A 19,196-nucleotide genomic window follows, 5' to 3' on the forward strand; every position below is an offset into this window, starting at 1 on the left:
ATGGGTGGAGTTTGGTACTGACAACTTGCTAGATTATTATATATTTAATTTTTGATAATTGATCTAATCTAATGCCTCCACGCCTACCACTTCATGAAATTGTGATTAGTGACCAACCTGGGATTCCGATTCAAGCAACCAGATTATTACTAATATATATTGTGGAAGGGTATCCAATAATCATTATATATATATATATATATATATATATATTTCATTAATTAAAATTCTTTCCGAACTCTCATGAAGAATTGTACATTTCGCTTTTGCCATATATATCATTATTATTTTTGAAAATGTTAAATAGTTGTGCTTTGGAACAAGAATATTTATACTTGAAGCGGGTGGTTTTTTTGAAATGTGAGATTGTCAATTTCCAAAGTGAGTTGGTGCATGTCATTTCTGTTTTCAATTATTTTAATTGATGTCTCGAAATACTCATAACGAGACTCAAATTTATAAGGACCGCAGGTGTATTTCATTTGATTTCATTGTGCAATTTTAATAGTTTCTAAGCATACCAACATATGTGAATTCCATTTTCAATAAATAATATTAAAAAGAAAACAACGTGAATTGGACTTGCAAAAGCTCTCTCCATTAACTTTTTCACTAAGGTCAAAAGATTTTTCATACTCAATAATTTAAATATTTCTTCGTCTTTTCTCCACTATGCAGTGATTGATTTGATGACATAACGTTAATCGCTTGACTAATCTCTATAGATGGACCAGTCAATCTGCATAAATTACAAGTACCGATGACTTCTTCAATATAGAATATAAGCGACTCATTCCTTGGGTAGATTATCGCCTTTCTTCATGATAAAATCATCTCTATAAGTCAAATCATCAGATAGTCAACATGACTTTTTGCCAATCTATCTTCATGATGAAACTTGTAAGAAGGGACACTAAAGTGGAAGGCTGTTCTCTTAATGATTTATAAGTTCGACATCTCTAATTTAAAATAAATTAATTTATAATTTTACCTAACTTTAGGAAGAGATTCATCAACATATAGGCTTTTTAACTGCTGATATGTGCTTTTCATTTTCCTTCTTACCCAATTTTTCTCCTCCTTTCTTCTTCTTCCTTCCCAAGCAGCCTCATCCTCCGCCGTGGAATTTTTTTTTCTACAAGGGGTATTTTATATTGTAGAATTTATTTATTAAAAAAGTAGATGAACAAAACCCATCAAATAAGGGTGGATGAAATTGCCGGCGCGAAAGAATTTAATTTTGCGTATTTTACGGTCCCGATCAAAAGTAGGTGATTAGTAAAAAGAGGAGGTGATTGTATGTATGTATCTTTTGACAATTATTATATATTTCAATTTGCCCACATAATAAAAGATATACTTGACTGGTGTAAATAATTTCTTAGATTAGAAATTTAAACTAAACTATTACATTTCAAGACAACAACTTAGATGGCGGCAAAACCTGCCGATGTCACCACGTGTTTGAAATACTGGATTTTCACGGGTGGGCTTTGGCACCGACAAGTTGCTGGATCATTGATATTCAATTTTTAATCATTAATCTAATCTAATATGTCTACGCCTCCCACTTCATGAAATTGTGATCTGTACCAACTTGGGATGCCAATTCAAGCGACAATATTATTACTAATCTTTACTGTGGAAGGGTGTCCAATAATTATTATCTTTATATTATTTCATCAATTGAAATCTTTTCCTAACTCGCATCAAGAATTACGCATTCCGCTTTCACTGTATATATAATTACTATTTTTGAAAATGTTAAAAAGTGTCCTTGTGATGCAAATCTCATTAGTTGTGATTCGAAACATAAATAGTTATATTTGAAGCGGGTGACTTTTTTGAAAAATGTTTATCACTCGATTTTCAAATTGTGTTGAAATGCATGATTTCTATTTTCTGTGATCTTAATCGATATCTCGAGACATTTGTTAATAAGACCTGAATTTAAATTGCTACTTAAGGGCTACATGTGTATTTCATTCGATTTTGTTGGTACAATTTAATAGTTTCCAATCATAGCAACTATGTGATTATTCCATCTTCAATGGAAAACACATGGATTAGACTTGTAAAAGCTTTCTCCATTAGCTTTTTCACCAGGGTCAAAAGATTTTTCATACTCAGTAATTTAGATATTTCTTCATCTTTTCTCTGCTATGCAGCGATTGATTTGATGACTTGATGTTAATCGCTCGACTAATCTCCATATATGGACTAGTCAATTGCGTGCATTACAAGTACCGACGATTTCTTTAATTTAGAATTCAGCAAACTCATTTCTTGTTCACATTAATGCCTTTCTTCGTGATATAAAAAAATCATCTCTTTCGGATCATCAGGTAGTCAACATGGCTTTATGCCAATCTATCTTCATGATGAAACTCGTCAGAAGGGACATTACAGGGTAAGGTCGTTCTCTTGTTGATCTTTAAAATTGATTTCTCTAATTTAAAATAAGTTTATTAATAATTTAACCTAACTTTAAGGCAAGTGACTCATCAGCATATGGGCTTTTTAACTGCTGACATGTGCTTTTCGTTTTCTTTCTTTCCCAATTTTCTCCACCTTTCTTCTTCTTCCTTCCCAAGCAGCCTCATCCTCCGCCGTGCAGCCACCGTCCCCGCTCGCCAACCACCGATGCCAGCCGTCGCGATGCCGCCAGAATCGTCACCCCTCCACCTTTGCCACCATTTCTTTCTTTCTCCAAGAGAGGCGATGACAATGACAATGATGGCAATTTGAGTTTCCTTTCCGAGATTGCATGTACGAGAGCAATCGACAATGCATATAAGATGAATTCTTTTGGCATTAGATTGTTATCAATGAGAGCGATGGTTACCTACATAACTCTTCTTTAAAAGTCTTCCCAACTATAGCAAAGTCTCCTCTTATCGAGAAAGATGCAACAATACACGTAAAATTTTCGTGATGAATTTTTTTTTCTAGAGGCATGTCATTATCATTTCTCTAAAAGGATTCGTACCCATGACCCCTTTAATATTCACTTACTACCGTGGTCATTTTAGGTTCTTCACGAGCGTGACATAACCGTCCACATCACCCGGCATTTTTAGTCAAAATTATCCGCAACTTGCGAAGTTCGAATTTGAGCGATAGAAAGACAAGGACGGATCAAATTGGGTTTGTCACTCAACTTTTGGCCATGAACAAGATTAGCTAGAAACCCTAGAAAGAAAAGAGAGAGCCAATAAATTCACCCAACAAAAAGGAAGAAACATAGACCTAAAAGAAGATCTCCAGGGAGCAAAAGGATCCGAAAAAACGATACCGTGGGGGGCTAAAGCTAAGGCTTCTCCATCACTGTCTACTTTTCTATAGCTTGTTCATGAAATTAGCAAGGAAAATAGTCAACTTTGATTTTCTAGTTTGACCTTACCTAATCAATGAGATTTTTTCGAGGCTACCTAAGTTGAACTTCTGCCTTTTGATTTATAATTCAAGATGGTATGCAATAAATGATATGATCTCCATCACTTGAATGCAAGGACTATATACAGCATGTTCTTGAAATTTAGTAGGGAAATAGTCAGGTTTGATTTTCTAGTTTGACTTACCTAATCAATGAATTTTTGTTGAGGCTACCTAATCTGGACCGTCACCTTTTGATTCATAATTCAAGATGATATACAATAAATGATACGATCTCCATCACTTGAATGCAAGGGCTTTATAGCTTGTTCTTGAAATTTAGTAGGAAAATAGTCAGCTTTGATTTTCCTAATCAATGAAATTTTTTGAGGCTACCTAATCTAGACCGTTACCTTTTGATTCATAATTCAAGATGATATCTAATAAATGATACAATCTCCATCACTTGAATTCAAGGAATATATAGCTTGTTCTTGAAATTTATTAGGAAAATAATCAACTTTGATTTTCTAGTTTGACCGAACCTAATCGATGATTTTTTTTAAGGCTACCCAATTTGGACTTTTGTCTTTTGATTCATAATTCTAGATGGTATTCAATAATGATATCACCTCCATCTATCCGTATCTAGGGCTTTGGTCCACACCTACAAAGGGACATTTATTTTGTCATAATTAGATTGCATGATGTCATCTTATGTCAATTTCCCTTCCTACATCATGCGAGTTAGCAAAAAATAAAATAAAATCCAATTACCTAAAATTGAGAGGATAGTCCAATTTTTATAGGTGTTATAGCAATTTTATCATGAACAAGAAAAGTGGGTTGATCAAAATCAAATAGAGCGCACGTGTCGCTCGCCGGATGTCACGTGTTTTCTGTGAGCTTTCGCCCAGATCGGTGGCATGCTTCACTAATTAAGGGGAGGCAACGGAAGTATTTATATGCCAATTAAACTTTTTGATTATTATATAAATTTTGACATTTTCTGCTCTTTTTTCCCCCTTTTTTTGGTCATTTCCTTTGTCTTGTCGCGTTCTTCGAAAGTGCCATTTTCATGGCATTTGGTGATCATATACCAGTGGTTATCAATTAAAAGAAATAATGAATTTACGACGAGAAACTATTTTCATCTCATCTACCGTCTCCAAATTAAAACACTTAAAAAGGGACTCCGATTCATCGTGAAGCCAAGTAATTTCAGGCCGTTGAGTACGGCAAGATCCAGGGGAGGCTCATCGACGCTCGTTAGACCCCGGATAAATTTGGTCTAGAGGGGAATTTGCTCCGTCTTGACGGAACCTAATGATCTAATTAGACAAAAGTCGATCGCTATAATGATGGCTGCAACATGCGTTTCCTTTCTTTAATGTTGTAGAGCAGGAAGAATAAAATAAATGTACTAGGATTGGGAATACCATCGACACGTTCTATACTAAATCCGAGATGGGGTATCTAGGAATCATAAAAGAAACTAAATTAATTAATTAAAAAAAAGTTGCTGTTCACTTTTCCAAAGAAGAACCATAATTATTTAGTTAATTAATAAATAAATTATTTTTTTAATCATGCTACGTGGCCGCTAGGCAGCTCACTTTTACTCCTCCCGGTGAAACGCTGGTTTTGGCGCCCAATTTTTCTCGAGTAGGTCACCCAATTTGTCGTCGCTATTTGCCCCTCGAACATGGTTGCTAATTATAGATAATACTTAGGTCGAAGGTGGCACGTGGCCACAAGACACCGGTCCGATTTTTTTTTTTTTCCCTCTCATGTCAAAATCCTTCTTGAATCATATCGACTATTAAAGTTTCATCTATATCGCAAAAAGTGAACAATTCGAAAAATATGATACTAAAAGATGAGAAAACGAAAAGTATTTTTATTACGGACGTAGATATTTAGACATAAATTATTATTGATGATGAAAATATTTTTCATACATTAATTATTTTCAAAAATGTAAATAAATTATTTGAAAAAATAATTTTTAAACGGAGCTTAGGAATATGTCCTAGTGATATTTTAATTTTGAGAGGACACTAGCCATAGATTGCTATCAAAATTCTCAAAATTGGGACAGCATTTTAATTAATAAATTGTTTATTCAGAAGCGGTGGAAGGCCAAAGGTAAAGATATATGGTGGGCCCCATCATCCCTATATATTTTCTACATTTAAATTTCATTACTCCTCGTTTGATGATATCAAAGCGTGGCATCATATCATATTTTCTACCTTTAATTTTCATTACTCTTTGTCCAATGATGTCAAAGCCTAAGATCATGCCGTATTTTCTACATTTAAATCTGTTTATCCAATAGTATCAAAGTCTAAGATCATACCATATTTTCTACATTTAGATTTCATCACTCTTTGTACCATATTTCTACATTTAAATCTATTTGTCCAATGGTATCAAAGCCTAAAATCACTCCATATTTTGTACATTTAAATTTGTCCATCTAATGGCATCAAAGCCTGAGATCATACCATAATTTCTACATTTAAATATGTTTGTCCAATGGTATCAAAGCTTGAAATCACACCGTATGTCCATCTAATGGCATCAAAGCCTGAGGTCACACCATATTTTCTACAATTAAATTTCATTCCTCTTTCACATCACAGTTGAATATATTTGTTTCAAGAAAAATAAATGATTTCTAAAAATGATCATTTGTATTATTATAAAGTAAATAAACAAAAAATATTTTCATTATTTACAAAATACTAACACATAAATTATTATAGATAATGAAAAGTAATTTAATTGACTAATTATTTTAAAAATATAAGAGATTATTTTTTCAAAACATTTTAGAAAATATTTATTTTTCACGAAACAAACTTATCCTAAGACTCTTCATATTTGTTTAAAACTTTATAACTCTCTTGTCGTGATGACTTTTCCACGGTTCATGCCCGAGGTCTATCCCTTCCTTCGCTCTTGACAAGATAATCTAGAACGACACTCAAGCTAGGATTCACATCCACTGCATCCAACCCTCGATGAAAAAAAAAAATTAAGCCGTCGGGAAATAATCTAAACAAAATTCACGAAGCAAGAGGGGGAAAAAAACGAATGCAAATTCAAAATTATTTTTCATCGTTTCTAAAATATATATATATTTAGGTCGGAATCGCCCGACAAAACCTTTTCCCCGAGCCGCGGTTTTAATTATCCACCAAATTTGAAGGTGGCTTCCTCGTATAAAAAGGGCAAACCAAAATAATAAAAAAATAAAAAAGGTGGAAAAAGGAATAATTATTATTATTATTAACTCAATATCAGGAAACGCGAATTGTAACAGCTGTCGGTTAAAATCAACGACCCGGACAACCTCCGAGCAGATGCCACGAGAGATTTTAGAGAGAGAAAGAGGAGAGATTTTAGAGAGAGAAGAGAGATTTTAGAGAGAGAAAGAAGAGAGAGAGAGTGCTGTACCTCGTCGGCGAAATTTACCATTCTGGCGAAATCGCAAGCTCGCTCCTTTTCGCTTTCCGCTTTGCTCTCTCTCTCTCTCTCTCTCTCTCTTCCTCTGTCTTTCTCTCTCGGTCCCCTCTTCGAATCCCTTTATAACCTGGCGCTCCCGATTCTCCCGTCTCCCGTTTCTCTCTCTATATCTCTCTCTCTCTCTCTAGCTTCCTGTGTCGCTTGCTTCCGGGCGTTCCTCGGCTGCTGCTGCTGCTGCTGCCGGCCCTTCCCTCCGTCGAATCGTGGGCAGGATTCGGTTCCCGGCGATCGCGCGTTCGTTTCGCGGGACACCCCCGAACAGGTGGGATCGAGCTTCATCCCAAGAATCCAGGAGAGAGAGAGAGAGAGTGGAGGGCGGCGAGGATTTCGGTGGGGGGCGTTGTGGGTTCCGCGAGAGTCGTTCTGGGTTCGTGCGTTTTTCGCGTTTCGGGAGGTGGGTTGGTTCGGAAAAGTCCTCTGAGATCCGGAGAAGGAAGAAAGGAACGAACTTGACGCGGTACTTGCATGCGGGAGCATTGCGGAGTTTTTCGTTACTGTGTTTTGGCCGTCCTTGAGTTTTCGTGATTTGTTCTGAGTTTGATGATCGGATCTTTAATAGACAGTGCATGGAACTTGCTGCGTGTTCCTGTTTTTTTGTTCCTCGGATAGCAAGGAATCGAGTCGATTAGTTGCAATGTTTGCTCGGTTGCCTTTTATTACTATTATTATCATTAGTTTTTTTTTTGGCTTTTTTGGCGGGGATCGTTCATGATTAGATTTTGGGGAGATTCTTGAGTGTGGTGCCAGATTTGCATGCCTTCTGATGCCTTCTGGGGGTTTTAGATTCTAAAATCTGGAGGGTACCTTTGATTCCCCCCATGTAATTTCGGTTGTGTCTGGCATTTTTTAGCTCTCAAGTTGTCAGGGGAACTTTTTTCTTTTTGGCATTGAGTTAATCGTTCAAGCATGTGGACATTCACCGGGCTTCAAGTGCTTTCACATACAAATATATCCATTCCTTTTATGACGTTTCTTAAACAGGCCGTAATACGGATCATCTCGTTGGAAGTTGTTTTAGTGAGTTATAGAAATCTTTGTTGGGTCATGATTTGTTTCTTATACTTTCAGTTGTAAACTTTGGATGATTTCTAGCTTTCCTATTAGTATTTCTCAATTGATTATTTTCAGAGGGAAAATGTGACCAATTTATGAATATTAACACCTTTGAGAACGCTAGATTGGTGATATGAACTGTGTTGGTTTTCTTAGCATGAAAACTTGTTTGGAATGATTTCTGATTGGATTGTATCTGTTTTGCCTCAGTGGAAACTTTGTTATGAGAGAAAGTAGAAGCATCTGTGGTCTATGAAGTCGATCAAATCATGGAGACTTCTCATGAGGAAAAAGAATGCATCGTTTGATGGGGTGAGTTTGATATTTGTTCCCTGTTCACATTTGGAAGGCTTTGAATGCTTTTTCATGTTTATAAGTTTGATTGTCATTTTCAAAGTTCTTGACATGGATTGCTGTAGGGACTATGCGGGTTCAAGATGAAACAACTACCATTTATGGGGATCATCTGTGTAGTGATGTTGTTTATTGTATATAGAACGACAAAATATCAATACCGTCAGACGGAGGTGAGTTCACTCTATCAATATTTGAATTTTATAAAATATAATTTATGAAAATTAGCAGGGCAACAAGGGACTTCAACCTGTATTCTTTTGGCCTTTAAGGATCTTTGAGTCTGCCTAATAGTTAGGCTACAGCACCGATATGGTTTGAGGGATAAAATGAAGCAATGGAAAATAGTAGAATGTAATGTCTAGAAAGAATTCATTGAAATTGGCCCCTTCTATGGTAGCTGGCTTCACCACTTGCCAGTTTTAATTTCATCTGATTAGGTTGTTGCTGTATCATCTCTAGACCTTCCAACACTTACCTGTGAAGTTGAAGTTATGATTTGTTCAATGCATCTTTTAGTGAACTAATCCTTTTGTTTTGCATCCTTTTTTTATCAGATGGAAATTAATTTACACCCTTTTGACACACTAAAGGTGCAAGCTCTACTCGCCATTGTTCACTTTTGAACATTTGCCTTTGGAATTGAATTAGTGTTGCTGCTGAAGTTCATGATGACTTTAAGGGCTGGATGATGGCTTCCTATGATGCATTTGATGATCTCTTTTGTTGTCCCTTTTTGTTTCCTGCAGGAATCTCAGGGTCTTTCCCGGAGACTAGGAAGTCTTCCCCGTGGCATCATACAAGCAAGATCAGATTTGGAGTTGAGACCATTATGGTCAACAAGTAGTTCGAGGTCAAAGGTCAGACTTGGTGAATAGAATGCTTCTGTAAAAGCTGATATGATATATAGAGATACTGAGATACTAGGGGTGCATTCGGCTTTACCATCAATTGCATTGCATGTCCCGGAACATGAATTGAGGCCTTTTGACAATTTTAGGTTGATGTCTCTAGCAATGAGGTAGATGCTCCCAGGTACCGTTACTTACTGGCAATTGCTGTTGGGATCAAGCAAAAGTATAATGTCAATGCTATTGTCCAAAAGGTAATACTTTCAAGCTTATGATTAAAGATGGGCTATGGTTGAAGTGAGATTCACTACCTAATTTTCTTGAATTCAGTTTCGTCCAGACAATTTCACAGTTATGCTATTCCACTATGACGGCAAAGTTGATGCTTGGGGAGATCTTAACTGGAGTAACAATGCCATTCATATAGTTGCTCGAAACCAAACCAAATGGTGAGTTTGACCTTCAGCACTTTGAGTTTGAGATAACTTTTCAGGAATATGCTCTGTGAGTTGAGTTTGAAAACTTAGAACTAGTGTACTTTGTGAAGGGAAAGCTGGTGTAGTGTGTAATTTAAGCAATGTCTATAGGTTCAGAAACAAAGTGAACTTTGTTAATTTAGCTGCAGAGTCTTATAGCAAGTTTATCTTGCCATTTGAGTATAAATTTACAACTCATTTGACAAAAGTCTTATTTCTAAAAATAGTTTTGAATAGAATCTAGAGAGAACAGCTGCCTTTGGTTAGTCTGAGCTGTGATTCCTTTTGAAGAGTCTTATAGCAAGTTTATCTTGCCATTGGAGTATAAATTTGCAACTCATTTGACAAAAGTCTTATATCTGGAAATAGTTTTGAATAGAATCGAGAGAGAACAGCTGCATTTAATTATTCTGAGCTGTGATTCCTTTCTTCTTGTCCTTGGCTAGCTGTATGCTGTTTGAGATGATGATGTTGTCCCTTGTCTCTTCTTTTTTTCTGAACTTATGAGTTGCTCTAGAAGTCTTCTTGCATGATTCTTAAGCAACACATGCTTCTGCAGGTTCTCAGGCAAAACTTTGTGTCTCCAACTCACATTTGAATAAAACTTTCTGTTGCAGGTGGTTTGCAAAGCGTTTTCTACATCCCAGCATTGTGTCAGCATATGATTACATATTTCTCTGGGATGAAGATTTAGGTGTGGATAACTTCCATCCAGGGAGGTAATAGTAATGAGCATAGTTTTAACATCACGTCCGAGCAATTGTTATCCATATGCTATCTCCAACCTGTTTGCTCTTCACATGCTATTCTCTCTCTTTTTATTCATGCAAACTTCTCTGCAATTTATTTACTTAGTAAGTGTACCCTTGTAGAAAACTTTAGGATTTTAAAATTAAGTAAACTTTCTTGTTTTCTGTGGGTTCCATGAAAAGGAATGCAATTTTATCTCCCATTTCTAGTCCGTTCTCAAGGTTCTCTGGTTCTAATGTGGCCTTTTCCCTCTGTTTGGTTAGCTCATACTCCCAAATGATCTGTGATTTTTCTCTGATTGTTTTCCGTTTTTTTGGCTGCTCCCAGATACCTGAAAATAGTAAAATCAGAAGGCTTGGAGATATCTCAGCCTGCTTTACATCCAAACTCGACAGATATACATCACAGGATAACCATTCGTTCGAGAACAAAGAAATTTCATAGGTGAATGGGATGTAGTTATGTAAGGTCCTTATACTACTGTGGCACAAAGTTTTGAAGGTACTTAAATCAAATGCATGATGCAGGAGGGTATATGATGTGAGAGGCAGCACGAAGTGCACAAATGTCAGTTGGGGGCCGCCCTGCACTGGGTAAGTTCTGCATGGGATGACTGTTAATTCTTTTTTACCTTGTTCTTTTCCTTTTCACTAAAAGATTTGATGGGTAATGTCATAGGCCTAATTCTGTTCCGCAGTAGTAAAACCTTTCTTTTAACGTTAATGGAGTTGGTGGGACCAGTGTTCTTGTAGGAGCCTCTGTAGGACAATGTCTCTCCATCAATGTCATAATTCATTGGTCTTTCGTGAATAAGATATACTCAGAATGCGACGTCTTAAGATATTATTTGTTGGGAATTTGACAGTAATACACATTCTTTGGCTAACTGTAGATTTGTAGAGGGAATGGCTCCTGTTTTTTCAAGATCTGCTTGGTTTTGTACTTGGCATCTTTTGCAGGTAATATTATGTTACTCGCCTGTCTTCATTGGCATAACTCATGTTTAACTATTTAAGCATGTTAATGTTTCAATGGTAGTTTATCCTTTTAAAATAAATACTGATGTAACAGTAGAAGCAGTAGAGCTTTCACTTGATTATGGAGCTTAATTCTTCATCTGCAAATATTAATCCTTGGAGAAGGCATTCAGCAAAGTCTTATGCTCAGATCATTTTTCCAAATTTGCAAGCAGCTTTTCATGTACAATACGCATTTTTGGGTCCCCAGATGTCATTGCTATTTCTGTCTGTTCATGAGGGTAATATTTGAGTTTTGGTTTTATGTAACTTTTGTTGTTATTACAAGCTAGGTCTGTGAGGCTTAAATCTCTAGGTGGTTGATTGACCCCTCCATTCCTTGATAATCGACAAAGATAAAGTGACCTGGATCCTTGGCATTTCTGTTTAATTAGACTGGCATTATACCATACATTCATGGTTCTTTTAACTTTTCTCATTCATGCTTTGCTTTCGTTCCCTTTTTATTGATGGCTTTTTCCAGTAAGAGGGAATCACTCTTCTACGAACTAGCTTTGTTCTGTTTCTTTCTCTCTCTCTCTCTCTCTTTAAAATTATTATATGTCAGAATATGATTATATCATTGCCTTTGGTCTTTAACAATTGGATGCATTTGTGTAATACAGTAACATAATACAGTAACATAATCTTTTTTAACTCCTAAGAGTCTCCATTGGTCTAGAAAGCTACAACTAGGTCTTTGTTATACTGTTTCTTTCACAACATTAATCACTTTTTGATTACTCTCTTCCAGAATGATCTAATCCATGGATGGGGAATGGATATGAAACTTGGGTACTGTGCACAGGTATTACTCGAGTTTAACTCGTCAACTTTTGCATTAATGATTTGCCAATTATCTTTTCTTTTTTCATAAACACTCATGGAATAAGTACCTCCTAATTTGGGTGGGCTGTTGCATCATCTTTGAAGCATCATTTTGTCCTTGAAGGATAGGAAAGATTAATTAGGGGTCGAGAGCTATTGGTGGAAGAGTGGGTTAGGGTACTCTTCCTGAATTTGAATGTAATTAGTGATATAAGCAAGCACTAATTTCTTATTTATTGGGCATATCATCATTGCAGAAATTTCATGAGAAAAAATTGCTGCCCGTGAAGGTTCTTATCATTTTTGTGCATTTTACATTTTCCCTCGAATCACCACAGTTGATGTTAACATGCAATGTGGAACCGTTTCCTTCTGATAATTTAGTTCTTATCAGCCACTGAACGAAGATTTAGGGACATGATTACAGGGTAGACTCGGATCATTGGGAGGCTTATAAACCTGTCAATTGTCAGAAAGCATTTCTTGTTATTAGAAGTGAAATTTCTTTCACGTAGTTTCTTTGAATTCTTCTTCTAAACCTTGAGCATCATAATTGTTTTGCCTCTTGATTTAATCTCCACAATATGTTTGGAACAATTTCTATTGTATCAGAATCAGCTATGATACCCTTGTAGAAATTGTGGATACCCTTGTTGAATTGGGTTGTGAAAGTATATAGGCTCTAAGGTGTCCTCCCATATTTCGCTCTTATCGTGAGGTCAATATCGCTGGTGTGTGACCTGTTGTATTTAAGTTCTAATTATAGGGAAGTGGAGTGACTTTATTGGCTTCATTTTGGGGGATCTAGAAGGTCTCATGTATTAATTTCTGTATTGTTGTAATTTATGGAACAGGGAGACCGTACGAAGAAGGTAGGAGTTATTGATAGCGAGTATATATTTCATAAGGGTATACAAACTTTAGGTGGAGGTGGTCCACCCGGGAAAAAGGTTTGTTTCCTTCCCTCTTGCCTGTTCCCTGTTCGAGTTGCTCACTTGCTCTATAATCTTTCAACTGTTGTTTTCTTGTGCTAAGTATGTGCTCCATTTTACTTTACGCAGGGTTCAAATTCTGAAGAGTTGACAAAGGTAAATATTCGTGTGTCTATAACTTCATTGTACTATAAACATCACAACAGTCGCTATTTTCATCACTCAGTGATGAGTCTGATGAGTTTACTTGTTGCTCGTCTTGCAGAGACACAGCGCTCCATCGGTGGACATGCGAGCAGAGGTGAGACCTGTTCCTTTGCTATTTATTCCTTATTGAGGGCCATTTCCATCTGGTTGTATTGAAAGAAAAAAGACGTCTTCCAATGCTTTAAGTGACTCTAGTTGGGAGGGGAGAAAGAAATACACGGGACTCTTATTTGGACTTTGCCTCTGTCTGAGCAGATCCGGAGACAATCGACATGGGAGCTTCAAGTCTTCAAAGAACGGTGGAATAAAGCCGTGAAGATGGACAAGAATTGGATAGACCCGTTTCCTAAAGACATGTTTATAAGAGATGAAAAGCGTAGAAAGCGTAGTAGGCGGCATCGCCAATGAGTGCCAAAACCCAATGGCCCCAGGGAACAGCTCGGTAATGTTAGGTTCATCTTGGCCACTCGCCATCCACACTCAAATCAATTCTGCTCTCATTTATACCTGTAACATCTTCTTTAGCTCTTTTAGCATGCCATTCGATGTCGGCAATTAAATTCATTGTTTCTCAACTTGCTCGGTTGTGGTCCTTGGCCATGTAAAAATTTTGCCCTTCACATCCTTCTCAAGCCCCAGCATAATCCCCCAGGTGTAAGAACATTCCGAATACATTGGCTATACCATATGATCGATCATACAAGCACTTAAGAGTTTTGATTAGAGAGCACTCTTGTTCTGCACGATCAGATATCAAATGGCTATACAGAATGCCACCCCTTTACATTGGTTGAGGCCTCAGTTGTTCTCTGATGGGTTACAGTTGTATTATTCCTGAGTTAAGCAATTCAAAAGCGCCCGACCATCGGAGCTTGTTAGCCCTTGCGGTCGGCGATTAAATTATGAATGGCTGAATCTGAAAAATTTCAGTTTTGTGAATGAAAATTGGTACTTTCAAAGACGCTGAAGGGGCAAGGTAGCCCTGCTCATCAAATGGGTGGGCAAATTCGTCCTGCGCAAGCTGTTCTTGGACTCTTTTTATGAGAATGGTAATGGTGGTGGTGTCATGGTGGTTTCTGAAATTTTTATTCGGTTCTTTGAGCACTTGGAATTTCGCTCGATGTAGTCATTTCGTAAGCAATTTCGTAAGCGAAGCGTCATGCCAACTTATGCATCACCACTTGTGGTCAACCTAACGCCAACCCTCTCTTGTCCTCTCTTTGTGCTCCCGCCTCGGTGTTGTTCTAGTCAAGTGGCGGCAGGCGGTGCGGTGGCCGGCGGTGGGCTTGACTGCACGGCGCCTCGGTGTTGTTCTAGTCAAGCGGCGGTAGGAAGGGGAAAGGTGGCTGGCGGTGGAGCTTGACTGCACGGAGAAAGCTCCACTGCCGGCCATGACGGTAGGAAGGGAGGAGAAGAAGAAGAAGAAGAAAAATGGATACTCGTGATACCTGCCTCTTTGCAAATCTGTACAGTGAACAATCAATTAATGGGGTTATTCATCACCTCAACAATTTTAATTAGTCTACTTGATGGAAGGATGATATTGAATCCAATTCAAAAGGTTCGGCGATTAAGTCAAATCAAAACAAAGTTCGGAGGACTCTGTTGAATACCGAGCAAAGATTTAGAGATAATTCGTGACATTTTTCTTAGGAGAAAAATCAAATAATAAGATGCATGGGGGACTATTAAACACGGTTCCTCTGCCTCTGAGCTTGGTCAACATCGTTCCACATTTGAACAAGCTGAGAAGATTCTTGGTGCCATTCAGATTGTCTCAGCTTGTTCAAATTTGAAAAAAGGGAATGGAGAAGAATCCCTTGGTGTGCTTTTGATTTACACGAGGACAAACGTACGGAGCTCAAACTTAGCCGGCTTGTTGTCATATGTTGACATTGCATTGTTCGACCTCTTGGTTTCCAGAAGATAATAATATTTTTTTTTTCGGAAAATCATTTGCATTTAGTTGGGTTTTCCTATGGCATCCCAATAATGTCAACGATGCTAGGGTGACACTACAATGCAAGAAAAAAAATAGTTAGTTAACCGCATTAGCTTAGGGGGTGAGTGTGGTGCCGATGTACCGGGTCGACTTTTAAGCTCCACTCATGTTTCATTGACTGAACTAATCTATTCCTTAGTTTAATACATATAGACCGATTTTGGCTATACTTTGATTTGATGGGTTCGAGTTGAAGATGTTGATTGTACGAGTTAGTTTGTCGATTTAATAGATAAGTTGTTGATTTTATGGTTGTCGATTGGCAACCTAGATGTCGATTTACGAGGTTGATGTTAACCATAAGGTTCTTAATCGATTACCTAGCAACTAGAAGCTATTTGGTCCGATTCCATCATTGTTTGATGATCTTCTATGATGATTGTTTGGCTTCCAAAACTGAAGCATGAATTTAGAAGAGTCAAGGTTCAAGTTTCTATGCGTTTTAATGCATTTCATAGTTCCTAGGTCTTTATTAAGTTTTTATAGTTTAATGTCTTAATTATTTGAGTAGTTCCATGTATTTAAATGTTGTACTATTTCCTATACTTTTGTTTTTTTTTATACCTAGAGAACTCTATACAATCGGTAGCCGGCAAGTAAACTCTGGAGTGACGCTAATAGAGGATCCATCACCCCAACGTCATAACACCAAGTACCTCCACTGGATTTTGAATCCCTCACCTTTGAGCAAAGATCAACGGAAGTCTTATCCAGTGGAGCCACCATGGCCGGTGGTTGCTTTTGTTTATCTATAAATAGATGTGTAATCTCATTTGTAAAAAAACAAAAATAGAGAGACTTGAATATGGAGAATATATTAGATTATTCTATGTGTGAGTGAATTTCTATCTCGATTCTTTATAACTTAAAGGTGGACTTTTTTTTTTAAATTTTTAATAGTGAGCCAAGAAGCCTTTTATTCTTGGTTTGTGGATTTTCCTTTAGGCCTTGGTGGTAAACTTTTCTTATCTTGGTTCTTTTCTCGATGGTGAACTAAGAAGTCATTTATTCTTGGCTGACGATTTTTCTTTAGACCTTAGTGATGAACTTCTCTTATTTTGAAATCCTTTATCCTTGGCGGTGGTTTATGCTCTAAGCCTTGGTAGTAAATTTCGACAATCCTAACCTTTATCCCTGACAAGTGGCGTGTCATTTAAGCCTTGATGGTGATTGTAAACCATCATTCATCTACCAAACATCATCTAATTATCACTCAAAACAATTTGCCCATCCTCGCACCCTCGTCGAAGCTGCCAAAGGATTGGCCAAGTTGATGAAAACGTCTAGTATTTGTGTTACCAACGATCCTATCTCTTTAAAATCGAGTTCGAAGCAATTCTTTGTGAATTCTTTGATTTTGGCATGGATGACTTACCTTTGATCGAGGTTTATCTAATTCAAGAAATTTGAACGGATTAAGTGTCCGAGAAGTCGGTTGAGTGGATGAGCACTCGATTCGATGTTGGCAGATCCCGCATTCGAATCAAAGTGTCCCCTCATTCAAAATAGATTCAGGACTCTTGGGTAAAACCTCATTTAAATGGAGTAGACAAAAAGAATTGTGCATTTGCAGAGATTTTAGGGGGACTACTAAAAAAGTTATAAACTTATTATACGATGCCAATTAAGTCAAAAATATTTTAATTTGACCAATTTAATATGAAATCTTTTAACAATCATTCTAACCAATTTTAGTTGGAAATCACTAAGTGGTATGATCGATATTGATGCGAACAATTTTAGAAATTTTTAAAAATTTCTGAATTTATTCCTATATTTTATATTTCATTCTCTTTTTTCTTTCATTGTGGCTAGTGGTCTTGCGACCATTGGGTGAGGGTGAAGCCATCGCCTCCCCACCAGCCATTGCGAAGGTGGTCCTCACCTAAGTTTGGCGTGGGCTTGCACTTTTTCGGCAGGTGAGGGCCTAGGTAAGTTTCAAGCACGATCACAAAAAGAAAAAAAAATTGGAGAAGTCTTTAAAACATTACACAAATTGCCCATATCAATGCTGGTCACATCATATAAGACAATTGATGTCCGTGTCAGTAATTTTTGATCAATTTTGATCGGACTAGCTATATTAGCAAATCATTAAAATTTTTAAATTAAATTAGTTGAATCAAAAGTTTAGGATCTAATTGATATACATATAATAATAATAATTTTATGATTTTTAAGTAATTATTTCTTGAATTTTTATTTTGACTTTGGAACATCATATAGCCGACAGCCGGCGGCATAAATCAAGGGGAGCACTAGCGCGGGGGCCCACCTCCCATGACACTCCACTAGTCACGTAATGGGGATGCGGAATTTCGAACCATTTGCCTCCCAAATGAGGGGGCAGGGCGTGAACTAGCGCGTCTGCCACGGGTGGGTTTATTTCCCGGGAAAATTTTATTGAGCTAAAGTTCAAATTTCCAATAACGTTAGATACAGTACGACTGCCGTGCCGAAAGGGTGAAAACCAAAGGAAGCATAGGAAGAAATGAAGGGCTGGCAGACAGATCATAGAAGGGACCAACAAATCAAACATCGATATGGCCGGTAGTCAACATCGACAATGTCGATTTTAAAATTTGATCATGACACGTTTGAACTTTCCGCAGGAGAGGTCAAAAGAGAAGGGCGACGTTCCCTCCCCCACAAATTATAATTTCATCATCATTGAGAATATTTTTTTCTTCATTTGAATATAAGTAATTTCACACAGCATCCAGAAGTGGGGTCCAATATGGAACGACCTCCAAGAGAAGACAAAAATCACAAGGGCTAAAATATTAAAAAGGAGGACAGAAAAAGAAAAGGAAAAAACCAGAAATGCCAATTGACCACTCTATGATAGAGTAGCTACTAGGGATAATTTTTTTTTTCTGGCAAAAAAAGAAATTACCTATGGATTAGCTAGCTCTCTCTTATGGGTTAGGTGAGTTTTGATGGGACCATTCAGGTCTTTTTTTAGCAGCTCCAGGAAAGTAGCCTTCCAATAGCATAGACATTTCCAATCTCAAAAATCAATTTAAATGATAATTTTCAGAAAATCATTTCTTGGTATGCAAATTGAACAATTGGGATGTACGCATGCACTCACTTAGAAACTATAAATAAAAATGTGCTGGCCCTACTAAGATAATCACTGGGGCTTATGTATTTTCCTCATTTCTAAATGATGAATTAGGCAACGGTTGCTTGGTCCATGCAATATTTGAGGTTCATTAACATGTTCGTGAAATTAATTGGGGTTTCGCTAAAGTCAGATTAGGCAATTGAAAAGTCTAAAGGTAATTTCGGGGTGCGTCCGATTAGCATTAGATCTCTAGTAAATAAGCACCATTTATAATATATAGTTTGCTCATTTGCTGTTTGACAATTCAATTGTATAATTTTTCCGATTATTAAATAAACATAATGATTTGAATTACGCATGCGATATCTCTATTTTTGATGTGATCGTTCCTAAAAAATACTATCTAAAATGCAAGTCAATGCACGGAGTTGATTAACAAAGTAATATGAGAAATTCTATTATCGGATAAGCACTATGATCTGAATTACATATCCGATATCTGTGGTTTCGATGTAGCCGCATTTAAAAAAAAACTATCTAAAACGCGAGTCAATGCATGAAATTGATTAATAAAGTAACACGAAAAATTCTAATTCGTCAATTTTTTTTTTAATTTCATTTCGGCCCCCTCAAAAAAGTCTTTATTCCACAAATAGGAATGTTTTCTACAAAAAAAAGAAAGAAAGTAGGAACAATGAAAAAAATAGAAACAAATTAGGACACCCCTGTTTTTTCACCCATGAAACCT

The 19,196-nt window shown here is 36.9% G+C and overlaps 1 protein-coding gene across 2 annotated transcripts; it reads left to right on the forward strand.

Moving 5' to 3' along the window:
- Positions 1 to 6,818: 6,818 nt before the first annotated feature.
- LOC104447263 lies at positions 6,819 to 14,168 on the forward strand. 2 transcript variants are annotated; one of them, XM_039313049.1, is made up of 16 exons: positions 6,819 to 7,171; positions 8,173 to 8,274; positions 8,382 to 8,489; positions 8,874 to 8,909; positions 9,066 to 9,176; positions 9,317 to 9,421; positions 9,498 to 9,616; positions 10,261 to 10,362; positions 10,721 to 10,837; positions 10,921 to 10,986; positions 11,286 to 11,352; positions 12,164 to 12,217; positions 13,092 to 13,187; positions 13,299 to 13,325; positions 13,435 to 13,470; positions 13,632 to 14,168. In XM_039313049.1, the coding sequence occupies exons 2-16, from the start codon at positions 8,215 to 8,217 to the stop codon at positions 13,782 to 13,784; spliced, it is 1,257 nt and encodes a 418-aa protein (XP_039168983.1). In that variant the 5' UTR covers positions 6,819 to 7,171; positions 8,173 to 8,214; the 3' UTR covers positions 13,785 to 14,168. The 2 variants fall into 2 exon arrangements, with proteins under 2 accessions (XP_039168983.1, XP_039168984.1); XM_039313050.1 differs by lacking the exon at positions 6,819 to 7,171 and adding an exon at positions 7,187 to 7,366.
- Positions 14,169 to 19,196: the final 5,028 nt, after the last annotated feature.

The sequence above is a fragment of the Eucalyptus grandis genome, chromosome 5 (assembly GCF_016545825.1).
Source record: "Eucalyptus grandis isolate ANBG69807.140 chromosome 5, ASM1654582v1, whole genome shotgun sequence".
NCBI classification, from domain to species: Eukaryota; Viridiplantae; Streptophyta; class Magnoliopsida; order Myrtales; family Myrtaceae; genus Eucalyptus; species Eucalyptus grandis.

Excerpts from the sequence above, each read along its gene's own strand:
- LOC104447263 (XM_039313049.1), top strand. The coding sequence starts at position 8,215 with ATGAAGTCGATCAAATCATGGAGACTTCTCATGAGGAAAAAGAATGCA. Across the intron at positions 13,188-13,298 it reads GTGGTCCACCCGGGAAAAAG|GGTTCAAATTCTGAAGAGTT; the intron begins GTTTGTTTCCTT and ends TACTTTACGCAG. Across the intron at positions 13,471-13,631 it reads CGGTGGACATGCGAGCAGAG|ATCCGGAGACAATCGACATG; the intron begins GTGAGACCTGTT and ends CTGTCTGAGCAG.